General features: G+C 44.1%; 1 protein-coding gene across 1 annotated transcript in view; it reads left to right on the top strand.

The window, feature by feature from the left end:
- The first annotated feature begins 344 nt into the window (after window positions 1-344).
- Window positions 345-20631, top strand: part of LOC144695186 (protein ripply2-like) — a 32275-nt gene continuing 11988 nt past the window's right edge. Inside the window, exon 1 of the mRNA XM_078566070.1 lies at window positions 345-439. Coding sequence (XP_078422196.1) covers window positions 345-439 — 95 coding nt within the window. The remainder of the gene's footprint in view (window positions 440-20631) is intronic.

Here is a 20631-nt window from a genome sequence, read left to right on the forward strand (position 1 = left end):
TAAACAGTGAGAGATAGAGAGGCAGAAACAGAGTGTGAGAGAGAGAAAGTGACAAAGGGTGAGATAGAGAGGGAGAGAGAGAGAGAGAGAGATAGCGACAAAGAGAGATAGTGAGAGAGACAGAGTGAGAGACAAAGATAGAGAGACTGAAGAACATCCCATATACTGAGAGACTGAGATGGGCAGAAGTGACAGAAAGACAGAGAGAGAGAGAAAGAGGCAGAGGAACTGTGTGAACCTGAAAGACAGTCACTGAAAAAGTTAGTATCAGAGCAGGTGAGAGAAGGGGAGAGACAGATTGAGAGTTATGAGGGAGGGAGATACTTTGACAGAGAAAGACCGAAATGGACGAAAGAGAGATTGAAAGTCAGAAGCTGAGACAGAGAAAGAGAGACGAAGAGAGGCAGACTCAGAGCGAGACCCAGTGTAAGGAATACAGGTAGAGACTGAGTGCTGAAGGGGTGGAGAGAAACTGAGAGTGAGATAAATAGACAGAAGAAAGCAAGAGAGTAATAGAGGCAGAGAGAGAATAAGAGTCAGAGAGTGAGAAAGACAATGAGAGAGAGGCAATACACAGCTTGGAGCATTACTGGGACAAAAATTGGATGAACAAGTGAACATGGGTAGACAGATAGAAATTATGTAAATATAGACCAGACCTTGATGGTCAGCTCACATTGGCCCAGTTGCAGCTGTTTTGCAAACTTTTTATCAGCCTGATCCTGCGTAAAATAGGAATAATCTGTTCAAGGACTGGAGTTTACTTTAGAGTCAGTGAACAAGATAACTAGTGAATCCCAGGGATCAAGGAAGAAACACACACTAAACTATTCAAATAACTTTAATTTAAAAGATTGGTCAGAAATTGACACATATAATGGACAACGGATTTTCAATCTCCTCTCTGTATCAAGAGTTTAATATATAATACAGTTCAGAGCTGATGTGATCACACTGGAACTAACATCAGGATTCCTGGTGGCTCCTTAACCATGGACTCTGGATGGATCATGGTTAAATGCCGGTTAAATCTGTCTCTCTCCATTTTCAGTCACAGATCCTTTTCATCTAATTCAATTCTCAAATGAATTTAGCTTCACAGAGCAAAACTGCAGGAGTAAGACTGAGAAAATCTCTGTTCTGGAATATTTCATTGGGAATCCTACAGACATTGGCCGTTATAGGTCAGAACAGAGCTGTGGTCATAAGACAATAATTTAAGGATTCCATTGAAAAGTTGAGTCATGAGAAATTCCTGCAAAATATATCTACTGGTTCTAACAGGGATTATTAAAGCATAATTGTACCAAGATATCCAGTGATATTGCTTAATCTCATCATTAGTTTCACTGTAGGCTGGTTTCTATGCCCTGGACAATGGGCAGTGAGCGTCCTTGTATTGAATGTAACTGGGGCAAAGCTGGTACTAACAGGGTACCTAGCAACCGGCAGCACACAGAGGGACAGGACAGGGAGCATTAACCCCTAGGTTCAAAGAGCAATTATCAAATCTCAGAAGGCATCCTTTGGATGGTGAAAACGTGTGCATGTGTGTGTGTGTGTGTGTGTCCTAAACCAGTATTTCAGTTCAAGGCCCCATCTTGGGCACCTCAGAGGTTTATTAGCACTTGAATGTGCCCCCAGTGTGTTTCCCTGTTTATGTGAGTGAGTGTGTGTATGTCTTTGTGTCTGTAACTGTGTCTGTCCCTTTGTGTGTGCTATTTCTTTGAGTGTTTCTTTATGTGTCTATGTGTTAGTGTGTTTATTTGTGAGTATGTTGTACATTCCTGTGTCTGTGAGGGATGTGTGTGATTGCATCTATCTCTGTGCGTCAGTGTGTGCGTCCTCGTCCCTATCTCTGATAGTGAGTGTGTTCGTGTCCCTGCCTAAGATAATGTGTGTGTGTCTGTTCCTTTGAGTACTGAGCAAGGCTACTAACAGCAGATGGGACCTGGCTGGGTGTGAAGGGGGCTCGGTTTGAGATCTGGGTGATGGTGAAGTGTGGGGAGAAGGTGTAAACCCATCAGTAGGTGACACCAGCTTTTTTGCACCTCCTGATGCCTGGTTGCTGGGCGGGTGGATGGTGTGTAAGGAGCAGTCAGTTCTTGTACTGAGAGCTCATGTCTGCAAAATCAGTGATTCACTGAGCCTTGGTGCTTGGTCTGAGATTGGAACAGCACAGCTTTGTCCACCTACCTCCACCAACCTTGGTCTTAACTCTGTGCAGGTTCCTAACCCACTGGCATTCTCCACATCTGGGGCCTTCCTCTTGTTCATGCTGGACTTGGGCCCACAGTGCAAGAGAACACCAAACATTGGAGAGAGTCGGCAAGTTGACAAGACCATAGAGAAGACATAGGAAATAGGGCTAAAAATTGGATAAGGCCCATTTGTCAACACAGGGGTAGCCATGTGTAAGTGACCGGTGCTGGATCCAGGTGATACAGGCAGTAGGTAACAGCTTTCGAAAAGGCCTTGCGATCAGGACCACGTCCTCATGATCACCAGATTGTGGAGAGCACAGCAGACCACCACAGTTCACAATACATGGCCCTGTGAGGGGGCTCCTTCTGTGTAGTCTAGGCAAGGGAACAGTTGTATCAGGACACTGATGGTCTGCTCCACAAAGTTCTGTTGTAGCATGGCTGACATCGTAGGAGCGCTGGTCATATGTGGTCAGGCAGCAAACGGGAATCCTTAGCCACGTGTAGAGTGAGTAATCCAGGAACTCCCTCCCTCTGGTTCAGGGTGGTAGCTTGAAGCTGGTGGCAATGGCTGACTGGTGCAGGATAAAAACATTGTGATTGCTGCCAGGATAACGAGCATTCACCAACAGAATGGCCTTTGTGTGGTTATACACCAACTGCACTTCAGGAAGTTGGTCCCTTTGTGGCTGCAATACATCTCCCCACTGAGGGAGATGTACACCCACATATTTTGCAGCTGATTGCTCCCAGAACTATTGGCAAACCTGGCGCCCTGGTAAAGCCATGTTTCTATCTCCTCCTGCTTTTCTTTGCTTAGAGATAGCACAATGAAGACCACTCTCTCTGAAGATTCTCTGTGGGCATGGCCTTCTGTTCCTCCTCCCTCTGTGCACAGCTTCTCCCTTCTGCTACCTCATCATCTCATGCCCAAGAGGGACTACTGTAGTAGGACTGAAAGCAAGTTTTCTGCTCAGAGGCCTTTAAAATCCACACCACATCTTGCAAAGGTTCAGCATTACTCTTTCCAGACTCAAAGTATCCAGACCACAGCATCACAGATGCCAGTCTTCAGCCAACTCGATTCACTCCGCATGATATCAAGAAACGGCTGAAGGCACTGGATACTGCAAAGACTATGGGCACTGACAATATTCCGGCAATAGTACTGAAGACTTGTGTCCCAGAACTTGCCGCACCCCTAGCCAAGCTGTTCCAAGTCAGTTACAACACTGGCATCTACCCGGCAATGTGGAAAATTGCCCAAGAATGTCCTGTACACAAAAAAGGACAAATCCAACTCGGCCAATTGCCACCCCATCAGTCTACTCTCCATCATCAGTAAAGTAATGGAACAGGTCATCAATAGTGCTATCAAGCGGCACTTGCTTAGCAATAACCTGTTCACTGATGCTCAGTTTGGGTTCTGGCAGGGCCTCTCAGCTCCTGACCTCATTATAGCCTTGGTTCAAACATGAACAAAAAGCTGAACTCCAGAGATGAGGTGAGAGTGACTGCCCTTAACATCAAGGCCACATTTGGCTGAGTGTGGCATGAAGAAGCCCTAGCAAAACTGGAGTCAATGGGAATCAGACGGAAAACTCCCTGCTGGTTGGGGTCATGCCTAGCACAAAGGGAGATGGTTGCGTTTGTTGGAGGTCAATTATCTCAGTCCCAGGACATCACTGCCGGAGTTCCTCGGGGTAGTGTCCTCGGCGCAACCATCTTCAGCTACTTCATCAATGACCTTCCTTCAATCATAAGGTCAGAAGTGGGATGTTCGCTGATGATTGCACAATGTTCAGCACCATTGGCGACTCCTCAGGTACTGAAGCAGTCCATGTCCAAATGCAGCAAGACCTGGACAATATCCAGGCTTGGGCTGACAAGTGGCAAGTAACATTCGCGCCACACAAGTACCCAGGCAATGACCATCTCCAACAAGAGAGAATCTAGCCGTCACCCTTGACATTCAATGGCATTACCATCACTGAATCCTCACTATTAACCAGAAATTGAACTGAACTAGCCATATAAATACTGTGGGTACAAGAGCAGGTCAGAGGCTAGTAATCCTGTGATGAGTAACTCACTTCCTGACTCCTCAAAGCCTGTCCGCCATCTAAAGGTAACAAGCAAGGAGTGTGATAGAATACTCTCCATTGCCTGGATGAGTGCAGCTCCAACAACACTCAAGAAGTTTGATACCATCCAGGACAAAGCAGCCCGCTTGATTGGCACCACATCTACAAACATTCACTCCCTCCACCACCAATGCACAGTGGCAACAGTGTGTACCATCTACAAGATGCACTTCGGTAACTCACCAAGCCTCCTTAGCCAGTACCTTCCAAACCCACAACTGCTACCATCTAGAAGGACAAGGGAAGCAGACACATGGGAATACCACCACCTGGAAGTTCCCCTCCAAGTCACTCACCATCCAGACTTGGAAATATATCGTCGTTCCTTCACTGTCGCTGGGTCAAAATCCTGGAACTCCCTTCCTAACAGCATTGTGGGTGTACCTACACCACATGGACTGCAACGGTTCAAGAAGGCAGCTCACCCCCGCCTTCTCAAGGCCAACTAGGGATGGGCAATAAATGCTGGCCTGGCCAGCGAAGCCCACATCCCATGAATGAATAAAAAACAGAATTTGTGTGAGATCCTCCAACATGGAGGAGCTTCCCTAATCTGCAGCAACAAAACAAAATCAAAAGCACTTAACCTGTAAGTTCCATGGTGATACCTTTAAATAGCACCAGTTGGGGTTTGGGGGATGGCATGTTCAGCTCAGTGTATTTAAGAGATCCAAAATGCCAGGTCTGGTGCCAAATCAGCATTAGAGGCTGACTAATCTCACAATCTGCCCACTCTGCATGCTTCTGGCACTCACATGGGCCTACCCACCTTATCTTTCTCATAACTTGACAATCAGGCTGACCCACACCATTTTCCTTAACTCCAGCTCCTTTTATGCAGAAACCAGTGGCATCCAGGAGCCGAATTTAGCAGCCACAGTATACGTTGACACCAAATTTGGTTTTTAAAAGCTGGTGGATTGTAAATTGAAGGGAAGACTGAGAGAGAAAGGACTGAAGTGCGGTCACTGTTGTGATATAAGAAGCACAACAGCCAATCGGTGCACAGCAAAGTCCCATAAACAGCGTTAAGTAATAAAAAGACCAGGTAATCTATTTTAATGATGTTGGCTGAGGGATGCATATTGGCCAGGAAAGAAGGGAGAACTCTCTTGTTCTTTTTCAGATACCGCTATGGAATCTTTTACCTCCACCTGTGAAGGCAGATGGGGCTTCAATTTATCCTCTCTCCTGAAAGATGGCACCTCCGACAGTGCAGCACTCCCTCAGTCCTAGCACTCGGAAGTGTCAGCCTCGATTATGTGCTCAAATCTATGGATTGGGCCTTGAATCCACAATATTCTGACTCAGAGGTGAGAGTGCTATCCTCCTTTAGCCTCCACCTCCACCCCCTGCCCCCATTGCTTCACACACAGGCTGTGTTCTCTGGTAACAAGGCAAAATAGCTTGTAATGGTCGACATGATGTCCCTTTAGAACCCTAAAAGCCACAAGGATATCAATCCTCAAACTTTGATTTTCAAGTGAGAACAAGGCATAGTCACTCCTTATAATCCAATCCTTTCAATCATTCCAAATGCTCCCTTCTTCAGTCGCTGCAATATCCTTTCTCAGTTGCAGCAACCAGACATGAATACATCAAAGTCTGTGCACGTTTATAAAGTGATTTACAGAGTGACAGGATTACTCCCCTATTTCAGTTCAATATTGACCTTTTAATACATTCCAATTCCTGGATCTGATTTGCTTTACTCAATGCCACCAAGAATTGTTTCAGTTTATTCTCAACCAGGGCTTCCAGATCTCGTTCATTATTCGCGCACATTATTTTCTTTCCATGTAAGTAATAGTCCCTTCCTGAATTATTTTAGTCCCCCAATGAGGCACTTTGCTTTCTGTACATTTGAGTTCTACCTGCCACCTGCCTGCCCAATTCCCAAGTACATTCAAATCCTCCTGTAGCTTATTCAGTTTAACTCATTCAATGGCATTACCATCACTGAATCCCCCACTATTGACCAGAAATTGAACTGAACTAGCCATATAAATACTGTAGGTACAGGAGCAGGTCAGAGGCTAGTAATCCTGTGATGAGTAACTCACTTCCTGACTCCTCAAAGCCTGTCCACCATCTAAAGGCAACAAGCCAGGAGTGTGATAGAATACTCTCCATTGCCTGGATGAGTGCAGCTCCAACAACACTCAAGAAGCTTGATACCATCCAGGACAAAGCAGCCCGCTTGATTGGCACCACATCCACAAACATTCACTCCCTCCACCACCAATGCACAGTGGCAAACTGAGTTTGGAGTTTACTGCCTTTATTGGCTTTGTATCAACTACAAATTTAGTCACTTTTCTTGTGTCCCCAAGCCCCATATTTTTTTATTAAAATTGCATGCTTCTTTTTAGAAAGATAGATATGTTAATAAAGAGTCTTGTCACCACTTCAAAACATTTCACTACTACATGAATGTGCATCGACTGATCTATAGACTGATACAACAGTCTCAGACTAGTTCATCAGGTAAACCTGGTGGTGTGATTAGAGTGCTAGGAAATGAGCCAGACTGACAACAGAGGGATAATATAGGCAAAGTTTCGGAAGGATGTGAAGACATCAGAGAGGGTGCAAAAATGATTTCCAAGAATGGTTCCAGGGATGAGGAACTTCAATTACATGGTTAGATTGGAGAAGCTGGGGTTATTTCCTTAGCAAAGAGAAGGTTGAGAGGAGATTTGATAAAGGTCATGAGGGGTTGGCACAGAGTAGATAGGGAGAACCTGTTCCCATTGGCGAAAGAGTTGAGAAGCAGAGGAGACTGATTTAAGGCGATTGGCAAAAGAACACCAGTGATATAAGGAAAAACTTTTTTTATGCAGTGAGTGGTTAGGATCTGGAATGCATCACCTGGAAGATAGGTGGAAGCAGATTCAACTGAGGCCTTCAAAAGAGAATTTGATAATTATCTGAAGAGAAAAAATTGTCAGGGCTAAAGGGAAAAGTCATATGAGTGGGACTGAGTGGATTGTTCTTGCAGCGAGTCGCCACAGACATGATGGGCTGAATGGCCTCCTTCTGTGCTGTAAACATTCTACGATGCTTCTTCAGGCACTGAAAGGGTTAAATTATGGAGCAGGTTGCATTACAATTCTATAGGAGCAACGTGGTTCAGTCCTCAGACTCTGGGTTAAAAGATCATGGGTTCAAACCTCACCCAAGAAATTTGAGGACATAATTCAGGCTGACACTTCAGTGCCATGTACTGCACAGTTCTTTGAACCAGATAAGCCTTATTTCCTTCTTTTGGCTCAGGTGAGTGTTAAGGGTCTGTTCGAACATAGGAACATTAGAAACAGGAAAAGGCTATTTAGCTCCCGAACTTGTTCCACCATTCAGTTAGATCATGGGTGCTTCATGCCACAAGTACATTTTACTGCCTTTGTTCCATGTCCATTTAAACCCTTAACCAACAAAAATCTATCCATTGCAGTCTTGAAAGTTTCAGTTCAACCCCATCATCCACAGCTTTTGGGGAAGAGAGCTCCAGATTTCTGCTAGTCTTTGAGTGAAGAAATGTTTCCTCATTTCACCACTGAACAGCCTGGCTTTAATGTTAAGATTGGGCCCATTTGTTCTGGATTCCTCCACCATAGGGAAGAGGTTCTCTGTATCTACCCTTTTGAATCCTTTTATCATTTTAAGCACTTTGATTAGATCACTCTGCAATGTTCTAAACACCAAGGAAATACAAGTCTAGCCTATGCAACCTGTCCCTATAATTTAATCCATTCAACCCCTGAAAAAGAGCAGACAATTCTCTGAACCAAAAACACGGAATAGCTGGCCATTCATCTCAGTTGTTGTCCTGTTGTATTTTGTTCCAACTCTCTTCTATTCTATGTCAGCCATGGTCCAGTTGTTAGTTGTTCTGAGTCAGAAGATTGCGGGTTCAAGCCCCTTTCGGGAGACTTGAGCACTGAAGGACTATCAGAGGTGCTGGGGTCAGTGTGAATCTACAGTCCAATGGGGCAAATGAGCTTGAATCGAGCGCTGGCCTTCAGAACTTGTTGTTTAGTTAGAACTAATATATCCAACATTAAGTAGCAGCTTGTGTCTCTAATTTTATTCCAAATATAATCCATCTTCTCAGTAACTGAAAACAAAAAGACAAATGGCTTCTAAACACGACAAACATATGAGAATTTGAGTGTTTACTGAGTCACTGGCTCCAAGTTTCCTGTGCTGTGCCAGAGCCAAATTGCTGGGTAAGTGTTGGAGTGTGTGAGGGGCAGGGAGTGGGGGGCCACTGTTTAAAATGATGCATCGGAACTTGTGCCCTGAATAAACAGTGAGAGACAGAGAAAGACAGAAAGCGAGATATAGTGAGACACAGAAAGACAGAAAGACGGAGAGAGGCACTAAGGAGAAGATAGAGATACAGAAAAAGAGAAAGAGACAATGGCAGCAAGAGAGAGGGGCTGATGGACAGAAACTGAGAGAAAGAAAGAGATAGAGAGACCGAGAGAAGGAGAAAGGCAGAGAAACTGTCAGAGAAAGAAAAATCGAAGGAGAGACAATACACAGCTCGCATACAAGTAATTTACTTTGAATAATTGGTCAGAAATTGACATAGGAAAGACAATGAATTTTCAAACTCCCCTCTGTATCACTCAATGTAATGCGAAATAAAAATCAGAGCTGATGTGATCACAGGACAACTAACATCAGGAATCATGGTGACTCCTTAATCAAGGACTGTTGGATGGATCATGGTTAAATCTAGGTTAAATCTATCCCTCTCTATTCTCAGTTACAAATCCCTTCCATCTAATTCAATTCTCACGTGAATCCAGTATCATGAAGCCAACTTTGTATGTGTATGTGTCGGTCCCTGCGAGTACTGGGCAAGGCTGACAACTGCAGGATGGAGCCTGGCTGGGTGTGAAGGGGGCTGGGTCTAAGCTGTGGGTGATGGTGAAGTGTGGGGAAAAGGTGTAAATCCATCAGTAGGTGACACCAGTCCTTTCGCCCCTCCCAATGCTCGGTTACTAGAGGGGGGCAGGGATGCTAGGAGCAACAGTCAGTTCTTCCCTTGCACTGAGAACTCAAGTTTGCACCGTCCGTGATCTGAGGTCTTGCGCAAAGATTGGGTTCAAAACCATTGGATAAAGTTGAAATCAATTTATCTCAATCCTTAAATTTATCACTGGATACATTCAGAGAACAAAGACTCTTCACAGGAGTATCATCAAACAAAATTTGACATCGAGCCACATAAAAAGATATTAAGACAGGTGACCAAATGCTTGGTAAGAGCGATAGATGTTATGGAGTGCCTTAAAAAAGGATAGAGAAGTAGAGAAGCACCAAGATTTAGGGAGGGAATTCCAGAATGTAGGGGCTAAGCAGCTGAAGGCACGGCCACCATTAAAATCGGGGATATGCAAGAGGCCTGAGTTAGAGGCTGCAGAGATCTCTCTAATTGTACTTCCAGTGTCGCCTAGAAGCTCACCCACCCCTCTCTGCAGTGACACTGCCTGACACTCTCTGGAGTCTTTACCCCACCCTCCCCCAGTGACTATGTTCCATACTGCTTTTTACAGGTGATAAGGGGGTAGGCTGAGTGATGTGGAAGAGCAGGAAAGGTTTAAGATTCAGGCTCACAAGACATTAAAAGCAAGCAACTCAAATGGATATGGCCTTAAAGAAACTAATGGAATACTGGGTTTCATAGCAAGGGGTATCAAATATAAAAGTTGAGCTGTAATGGAGAATCAATATAAAACCTGAGTAAGGCCACCAGTAGACCACTGTGTGAAGTTTTGGACTCCACACTATAGAATGGATATTGAGGCTTTAGGCAGGGTACAATAGACACCCTTAAACATTAACAAAATACAATTCACAGAATCACAGAATCAAACAGTGCAGAAGAGGCCCTTTGGCCCATCAAGTCTGCACCGACACGTGAGAAACACCTGACCTACCTACCTAATCCCATTTACCAGCACTTGGCCCATAGCCTTGAATGTTATGACATGCCAAGTGCTCATCCAGGTACATTTTAAAGGATGTGAGGCAACCCGCCTCCACCACCCTCCCAGGCAGTGCATTCCAGACTATCACCACCCTCTGGGTAAAAAAGTTTTTCCTCACATCCCCCCTAAACCTCCTGCCCCTCACATTGAACTTATGTCCCCTCGTGATTGATCCTTCAACTAAGGGGAACAGCTGCTCCCTATCCACACTGTCCATGCCCCTCATAACCTTAGCTGAGATGAATGGCCAGTTAATCTACTTTTTGGTTCAGAGAATAGATTATCACAGATACAGTAGGACACTGAATGATATGAAGAAACACAAATATGAAGAAAGGCTTAATTTTTTTTATAGATAACAGAGCAATACGTAAAAAATGATGAAAGGATAGGGCAGAGTAGATAGAAGCAGACTGTTTCCAGCAATTGAAGGGTTAAGAACGAGGTGCCATAGACTCAAGATTAAAGAGACTTACATCAGAGGGCAAGAGAAACCTTTTCACAGAGAGTTGTGAGGCTATGGGATTCCCAAGATTTTTTAATGTAAGTAGTGCACTTCCCCATGAACCTGGACACTCAGGATAGGATTCTCCATTGTCACCCCATCGAAAATGAGAAAGGATAGTGACAGAAAACAGAGCAAAACCTGATGGTGAAACCTACAACCTTTTCATTGCACCATTCCTAATTTCCCTACTCACAGAGTTGCCAACTCCGGTTGGATGTATTCCTAAGAGTTCACCACATGACCTCCTGCCTCCAACTGTCCTTTCCTCATGCACTCCTGCCATTGGTCAGTCAACATGTCAATCCTCATTGCGTCCTGCTGTCACTCTCCCCACAATGGTCACTCGATATGTCCAGTCTCACAGTACCCCGCTTTCCCATGGCCAATTGGGAAACGCTAAGACCATTCATTACCTGATTGGGTATCTCTTGACTGCCAGTCAAACAGCCTTTATTCCAATGGTCAATCTTTTTATACCTAACAAACAGAAGTGTTCAAATAAAACAAACATACATTTCTTTGAATTCCCTATGGCTTTGAATCCTGGAGTGTTAGCAACACTACTTCCACCTACACCTGCCAGGGTCTCCCAATCTCTACCAGTAAATTTCAGTGAGATCCAGGTCCCCAGTCTATTTCCCACCTCATTAATACTCCATCCAAAAAAAAGACAATCCTGTCCTTATGGGCACTTAACCACAGAGGCATAGGGCATCACAGTTAAGCTTGATACTAACCTCACACATTTCCTAACAGGAGTCATTGGGTAATGATCGGAAGAAGGAGGGAAAGGGCAAGAAAGGGGAGGGGAAGAGAAGGGAGGGGAGGAGAGGGGAGGGAAGGGAAGGGGAAGGAAGGAAGGAAGGAACTTGCATGTCTATAGTGTCTCCAACAACCTCAGGATATTCCAATGAACTTTGCAACCAATGAAATGTCTTTGATGTCTAGTCACTGTTGTAATGAAGTTAAAACAACCATCAATTTGTGCATAATAAGCTCCCAGAAACAGAAATGTGATAATGATCAAGTTTTAGTGATGTTTGTTTAAGGAATAAATATTGGCCAGGACATCAGGGATAATTCCTCTGCAAAATAGTGTCATGGACTTTTTTTTATGTCCACTTGGTTTGAAAGACCAACAGTGCTGCACTCCGTATCATCCTGGCCCTGGCGTATCATTTTGTGCTCATGGCCAGGATTTTAAGGCCCTGCCACAGCGTGTCTCCCCCCCGGTGGATACAGCCACACATTTAAATCTCCATTCAGTTCAGCGGGACCATAATATCCCGCCGGGAAGGAAGAGCCGTAAAATCCTGGCCCATGTCTTTGGAGTGGGACCCGAACCCACAACTATCCACTCAAAATAGAGGATAATTGAGCTTTCAAGATTGAGATCTGTAGACTTTTGTTAGGTGAGGGTTTCAAGGGATATGGGACAAAGTTGGGTAAATTGAGCTGGGGATCAATCACAATTTGATTGAACAGCAGAACAACTCAAGAGTTTCCTCCTAGCCCCATGTTGCCAAGGCTAAGATGAGATAAATCAGAACAGAGCAGGAATCCAACTTGGAACCTTTCTGATCTGAATAGTTTAGCCATTCACTGGGTAAAATGGGAGCCCTTCCTGTAAAAGGATGTTTTGCAAATCTCAAGAAACAAACAAGGGTTACAATGAGCAAATTGAAAGCAAGGAAGAGCAGGGATCAGACCAGGTGCTATGAAAATGCAAGTTTTTCTTTCTTTCGACATTAGATGGAGCTTTGTTGTCTTCAAGGTGTTGGAACCTGTTCTCCCTCTCCTGTTACAGTTTGGGCTAACTTCAGCCATCCCCAACCAACCCAGTTATTCACACGTCCTTCATCTCTTTATTACCTTCTTCCCTTGTCCCATGTAATTATCACTGCAGACACTTAGCCATGTCTAGTTTCCCTTTTAAGTCCATCATGGTGCATGTGTGTGTGTCTGTGTGTGCGTATGTGTGTGTGTGTTCTACCCCTGTTCTGTTCTTATTTAAATGCAATTCATTTTTTACTTTCCCAATTCAGATGCAGAATTACATTGGAAACATTTACTTGTCAATGTCCTTCGCAGACTCTAATGGAAGCACTGACATATCCCATATTTCAGCGTCAGGCTTGGGGAGCACTCTAGCCTCTGAGTCAGAAGGCTGAGGCTTCATGTGCCACTCCAGAGACTTGAGCACATAACCTAGGTTGAAACCCTAGTGCAGTACTGAGGGAATGCTACACTGTCAGTGTTTGCCATCTTTCAGATGAGGCGCTAACCCGAGTCTGTCCTCTTAGGTTGCAGTAAGAGATTTCATGTCATTATTTTGAAGAAGGGTAGGGGAGTTCTCCCCAATGTCCTGGCCAATATTAATCCCTCAACCAACATCCCAAAAAAACAAACTGATCACATGTCTCATTGCTGTCTGTGGATGCTTGCTGTGTATAAATTTACTGCCATGTTTCCCTATATCACAACAGTGGCTACGTTTTATAGTACTTCATTAGCTGTAAAGCCGAGATCATGAAAGGCACTACATAAACATAAGTCTTTCTTCTGTCTTTACAACAGTATGTTGTCAGCAATAATTAGGATTCAGGGCAAAGAAGGTCAGCAATGAATGGGGAGAGAGAGGGATATGGGGAAATGAGGATAGGACGGGTTACAAGATAGGAAGATTAGGGGATGGAAAGTCCCTCAAGTCACACCTTCCAGCTGTTCCTCAAATGACTCCAGAAAGTATACCTCCAGTCAGACCAGAGCCAGTCTGAACCTGTAGCCATTGTGAGGTCCAGGATTTGCCTTTCTGAAAGCTCTTACGGTTTCACGCATCTCTTTAAGATCCATGACCAGCTTCTTTTTTCTAAATTCATTCTCAAAAGCCGGCTTCGGGCACAATGGGCTGAATGTGCCATAGGATTCTATTGACTCCAATCACTGAATTAAAAGGTAAATGGCTATAAATGGGTTCTTTGTAAGCACCTCAGCTTAGTGAAGTGATTATTAGATTTAAAAACAAAAAACTACTGCGGATGCTGGAAATCCAAAACAAAAACAGAATTACCTGGAAAAACTCAGCAGGTCTGGCAGCATCGGTGGAGAAGAAAAGAGTCAACGTTTTGAGCCCACACGACCCTGTTCTGTTCTGTTGAAGGGTCATGTGGACTCGAAACGTCGACTCTTTTCTTCTCCACCGATGCTGCCAGACCTGCTGAGTTTTTCCAGGTAATTCTGTGATTATTAGATTTGTTCTATAAGTACAGGAACCAACAGTGCATGCACAGACCACTGCCCACTGACTCCGGTTAAATTTATATTGAATTAGACCTCATTAATCATGATCCATACAGAGACTTCTGCACAAAAGCCATATCCTAAGCAATTCCATTGTATGTACATTCCAATTTAAAGATAAGATTTTTGACTCCAAGAGGGGAAATCCCATCTAATTAACAGTACAGCTGGATCAATGATTACACAGCTTTGCAATGATAGTTATTTACAGCAATTTAGGAAAGCCTTACACTTGTAAAACCTTCACTATCCGCCCTCTCCCTGCAGGGAAATATCTCAGAGTGCTTCATACACAATGGATTGTTGAAAAGCAGCAAAGAGCAAAGAAAGATCTGAAAAAGTTCTTACTTTTCTACATAGCTTTATCGCATCCTTGGGCATTTCACATACAATTAGTCACTTCTGAAGTGTGATCACAACAAACCATTTTACACACAGCAGAACTAGAGCAGATAAGATAAATAACCAGATTATCTCCATCACCCCTTTCCTCTTTGAACTCAATGAATGTGTTTCACTTCCCATCCCAATGTCCAATTTTTCTGCAATTCCATGTCAGAACTCCTCCAATCAAATTTCCACTCCCTTACACAGCACTGAAATGACCCTCACCAAATTCATGAATGACAGCCTATCACCATGTGACTGTGGTAAGCTTATTTTTTGCTTCAAGGGATGTGGGTTTAACTGGCAAAGCCAGCATTTATTGTCCATCCCTAATTGCCTTTGAGAAGGCGGTGTTGGCCTGCCTTCTTGAACTTATGCCGTCCATGTGGTGAAGGTATATCCACAGTCCTGAAAGGAGAGAGTTCCAGAATTTTGAACCAGCAATAATGAAGGAACAGCAATATAGTTCCAATCAGTATGGTGCATGGAATAGAGATGTCCTTGTGGGTGATGCTGTTTACATGAGTTTTCTGCCCTTGTCCTTCCAGGTGGTAAAGTTCACTAGTTTGGAAGGTGCTGTCGAAGGAGACTTGGCAAGTTGCTCAAGTCATCTTGTAGATCATACACACTGCGACCAGGATATGCAGGTGGTGATGGGGAGCGGGGGGTTGGGTAAATATTTAAGGTGGGTGCCAATCAAGTGGCCCGCTTTGTCCTGAATGCTGTTGGGTTTCTTATTGTTGGAGCTGCACTTTGTCAGGTATGTGGAGAATATTCTATCACACTCCTGATTCATCGTCTTTTCTGCCCTGTCTGCAGCCTTTCCAAAGTCTCCCCTCTATTGCCCAGTTGGATGGGTTTGCCTTCAGTAGCTTCCAGTATTATCTTCTGCTCACAGCCAGGGAATCACCTGCAGTGGCTTCTTTTCCAGTTCACACGCTATTACCTCTGGATCTATCCATGAGCCCCTTCTATTTCTCATCTGTATGCTGCCCCTCAACAAGTTCACCCAAAAGCATGTTAGGTTCCACATGCTTGCTGATGACACCCAGCTTTACCTCCTCGCCACCTCTCTCGACTTCTCTAAATGGCAGCCTGCTTGTCTGACACCCAGTGCTGGATGAGCAGAAATCTCCTCCAATTAAATATTGGGAAAACCAAAGCCATTGCCTTTGGTTCCCACCACAAACTCCACTCATGAGCCACGGACTCCATCCCTCTCCCTGACAACTGTCTGAGGCAGAAGCCAATTGTTTGTAATCTTTCTGTCATAACTGACCTGGAGCTGAGCTTCCCAACCCATACCCCCTCCAAGCCTGCCTACTTCCACACCCATAGCATCACCCAACTCCACCCTGTCCAGCTCATCTGCTGCTGAAACCCTCAAGTCCGCCCTTGTTACTTCTCAACTCCACGATTCCAATGCTCTCTTGATCGCCCCCTTCCCCCCATCCTGCACTCTGTAAACTCATCCTGCTGCTGCCTGTTCCCTAACTCGAACCCAATGTAAGTACTTCATTAAAGGCACTATATAAATGCAAATTGTTGCTGGGAATATTTGATGAGACAGCGTAAAGAAAGCTTAAATAAAAGCAAAATACTGCAGATGCCGGAGATCTGAAATAAAAACCGAAAGTGCTGGAAAAGCTCAGCAGGTCTGTGGAGAGAGAAACAGTTTGGACTCCAATATGGTTCTTGATAGTAACATAGTGATATTGTCACCAGTACTCCAGAGACCCAGGGTAATCCTCTGGGGACCAGGGCTCAAATCCCACTGTGGCAGATGGTGAAATTTGAATCCAACAAAAATCTGGAGTTACAAGTCTAATGAGGACGACAAAACCATTGTCAATTGTTGTGAAAAACCCATCTGGTTCACTAATGTCCTTTAGGGAAGGAAATCTGCCGTCCTTACCTGGTCTGGCCTACATGCGACTCCAGACCCACAGCAATATGGTTGACTCTTAAATGCCCTCTGAACAAGGGCAATTAGGGATGGGCAGTAAATGCTGGCCTGGCCAGCGAAGCCCACATCCCATGAACGATTTTTTTAAATGCTAGACTCGAAACATTAACGCCACCTCCACAGATGCTGCCAGAACTTTGTGCTTTTTTTATTATGAAAGAAAGTTTTACTGTGTACCTAACCCATGGCGAACCTGTCATGGGAGTGTTTGATGGAACACTGGGTAGCCGGGGCTAACACCCACCACGATGGATGGTCACAAATTGTAAAAAGAGCCCTTTTATCATTCCACTTGCTAACTAGTAGGGGAGGTGTTCCTGTCCCCACGTTTGTTCCAAGGGCTTTTCCATCCAGAAAACGGGCTCTCAAATGTCTCTCTCTCTCTCTCCCCCTTCCCCTCCCCCTTAGACTCCGGTGGCTACACTGGTAGCAATTCGGTGTGAAACTGCATCAGTCAACATGGCAACATTACGGTTACAAACAGAAGCAGCCAAAGCCTTGGTTGTTCGCTCATTTTTTCAACAAATCTAAACTGAGCAATTATTTAACACCATATTTGCGGTTAAAAGGTAACAATGCAAGATTATGGGGCAGGGTGGGTGGGTGATTTAACCCTTTCGCGGCCCAGAGCTGGCGATTTTTCTCTCGCTCCTAAGCTCTGGTGGACGAGAGTCGTTCTGTTTGTTAATTGTAACTGTTCCGACCAGGAGAGCGTTGAGACAGACCCTGTACCTCGGGAGCTTCAGATGAGTGTTTTGTGATGTTTCAAAGTTTGGTTGTAAGTTTCTCCAACTCTCTATCACTTAGAGACGCCCGGAAGTCTGAGTTATTGGACTGACCAGGAGAGAGCCGTATCTTACACGTATCCAAGAGGCCATTCACTCGGGTTAGTAAATGGCACTGGGGTCGAGCGGACCGTGTGCGTGTGTGTGTGCAGAAGAGATTTTAAAACAAACACACACTCCGCTTTGGGAGTTTCCTAACTCCCCAAGGGAGATATTAACACATTAACACGTGTCCACTGGCAGCCAAATTGTTCAGGGAGGTGTTAGCGAGTGTGAGGGACCTGACTGTCACGTACCACACATTCCCAGTTTGTGTCCTTCCCCAAACGGTCCTGCTCTAACCCGAGTGAAGGAGTCTGTTAGGGAGAGGGAGTAATTGCCTCAGGTACCCCACATTCTGGCTGCCCAACCTCTCTCCCTCTCACATGTTGCTGTGTCTGACAATCTGAATGATTTCCCCCCATGTTTTTCTACATGGGCCCACTGCATTCATGTATCGCCTTTAACGTCCGGAGGCAATCAAACAAAACTTGACACTCGGTCACGTATGGAGATTTTAGGACGAGAAACATAGAAAACTAGCAGCAGGAGTAGGCCATGTGCCCCTTTGAGCCTGCTCCACCATTCAATATGATCAGGGCTGATACTCTATCTCAACGCCATACTCCCACACTCTCCCCATACCCCTTGATGCCTTTGGAGTCTAGAGATCTATCTGTTTCCTTCTTAAGTATATTCAGTGACTAGGCCTCCACAACCCTCTGTGGTAGAGAATGCCACAGATTCACCAATAATAATTATTATTATTATAATTAATCATAATGACTAATAACCAAAAGCTTGATCCAAGAGGTTTTGAGGGACAATTTGAAGAAGGAAAGAGAGGTTGGAGAAGTTTAAAGAAGAAATCCCAGAGCAAAGCCTAAGCAGCTGAAAGCAAGGCCGGCAATGTTTGAGTGATTAAAACCGGGGATGCACAGAAAGCCAGAGTTGGAGTAATGCCGGTTTCTCAGAAGGTTTTAGGGCTGGAAGAGCTTACAGAGGTATTGAGGGATGAGGGCCAAGGAAAGATTTGAACAGGAGAATAAGAATTTTGAAATCGAGGTGTTGCTGGATCAGAAGGTGTCTTGTCCTAATATTTATTTCTTTGGTTTGGCACTTTTTTTTTTCAATAACGCTCCGGTGAAATGCCCTGGGACCTCTTCCGATGTTAAAGGCACTGTATAAATGTAAGTTGTTGTTGGTGTTGTTACACTTCTCTCAAATTTGTATTTCCTTCACAGTTACACAGCCATTCAGGAAATCTCTAGAGAAGAGTGTTATTCGGGGCCATTGCTCATTGGGCAGTTCAACCTCCCAGTTCCCGTCCATCCTCTGACCTCGAGTTCATCAGGCAAAACCAAAAAGAAAGCTCTGCAGAAGCACAGTACATTCAGCACCACCTGGAATTCCCTCCCTACACCTCTCTGCCTCTCTACCTCCCTTTCCTCCTTTAAGACCCTCCTTAAAACCTACCTCTTTCACCAAGATTTTAGTCATCTGACCTAATATACCCTTACGTGGCTCTGTGTTGCATTTTGTTTTATAGCTTTCCTGTGAAGTATCTTGGGGCATTTTATTAAGTTAAAGGTGCTATATAAATATAGCTGCCACTGTTGTTGAAATACTGTTATGACCATGTAAAGGAGGGGTAAAAATTACTCCCCTATTATACCGCTCCAAGTCTGACCGTAATGAATTTAGCGAGGGTGAAGGTCTCAATGTCTGTGCTTAGCCCACTTACGTGCTGATTGCAAAAAAGCTAATCTTGCAGGCTTTCTGAGTTTAAAACAAAAAGGGGTTCGTTTTTGTTGACTTAAAAACCCACCTAGGTAAAGAGATAAAAATATTTAAAAGGTAAATCCATGCCACCCTTCACAACCCACTCACTCACACATACATACATACAAGCATGCAGAATTACAAGCTATACAGTAGGCAGTTACTTTCTTAGTCAAATTAAAGTTCAACGCTGAAAGGTAAGAAAAAAAGTTGAGAATTCACTGTTTATGAGTCCTTTGCTGGTATCTGTGATTGTGGCAGATTTTTTCCCATGGTGGTCTTGAAATTTCAGGAGTTGAAGCCCATGTAAAACTGCAATTGTCGGAGACAATTTCTTTTTAAAATCCGTCTTCTCCAGGAGTTGACGATGTTTGCACCTGAGGTTCCTTTAGATGGAAATTCACTATCTCTGCGCTAGATTTTTAAACTGTAACAGGGATAGGGTCATAACTTGGGAGAGAAGGGGAAGGGGTGTATTACTGCCCCATTCCAGACTACTCCTGTTTTAGCAGCTTGTGTGCTGTATTAAAAGACTTTCAGAAAAATAGTTACTCCGGTCACATGACCTCTCTCCCCATTATGATTTCAGAAGGTATTTGCTTAGCTGATGTTTGAACAGACTGTGGCTACTGCCCCATGGCCTATAATAACCAGTCATTAACTTCTGAATGATCCATTATCTCATCTTGATGAGAAGAACACCTTTCCATATATCTATTGTTTTAGTAGACTTTCTGTCTCTGCTTGAGAGGTAGCCTTATAGAAATACAAATGTGAGGTCCGGTGCAGTTTCACTAAATCTTTTGAAGTAGTTCTTGACATCAGCAGATGTGAAATTCCATGAGAATGTCTCGGCATGTCTCCATTGTATTCCACCAGGGAACCTTCCAGAAAATTGGTTAACTTGTAATACCAGACATCAGGTGACTTGTGGCAGCCATTTTAAGTCAGCTTGTTTTTTAAAAGTCCTTTATAAACAGTTCAATATATGTTTGATCAGCCAATGAAATTACAGATTGATATCTCTCATGCACAAGCCACATCATTGTGACAATACGGAAAGACCAGTTAATGTTTTGGGTCTCGAACCTTGGTCCTTTGCGTTTTAAGGTTTGGTAAATTACTTTAACCTTTATTCGGGTTCTTGGCAAGACATAAAGTTGGTAGGCAGTAGTTTCAGTGTAACAAATTAAAAGGATTTATTAAGTAATAAAACAATACTTAACAACCAGGTGGTAGTTTACGAGTCACACAGGGCCTTTAGTCTCCAGTGTAATTCGGACAGAGGTCTGGTCTGATTTCTTTGTTCGGTCTCTTTTGTTCACTTTTCTATTTTCTTTCTTCTTTGAACCTGTACAACTTGTACAGGACCCTTTCAGAGAGCCCCATTTATCCCTCCCTAGCTCTTGTATCCAGGATTTCTCCTATCATATTTGGTAAAAGCAATTGACTCACACCATCCATAACACAAAATGATTGATACACCGTTCACAGTTACATCCATAGACCAGCAA

The sequence above is a fragment of the Cetorhinus maximus genome, chromosome 21, assembly GCF_964194155.1.
Source record: "Cetorhinus maximus chromosome 21, sCetMax3.hap1.1, whole genome shotgun sequence".
Lineage (NCBI taxonomy): Eukaryota > Metazoa > Chordata > Chondrichthyes > Lamniformes > Cetorhinidae > Cetorhinus > Cetorhinus maximus.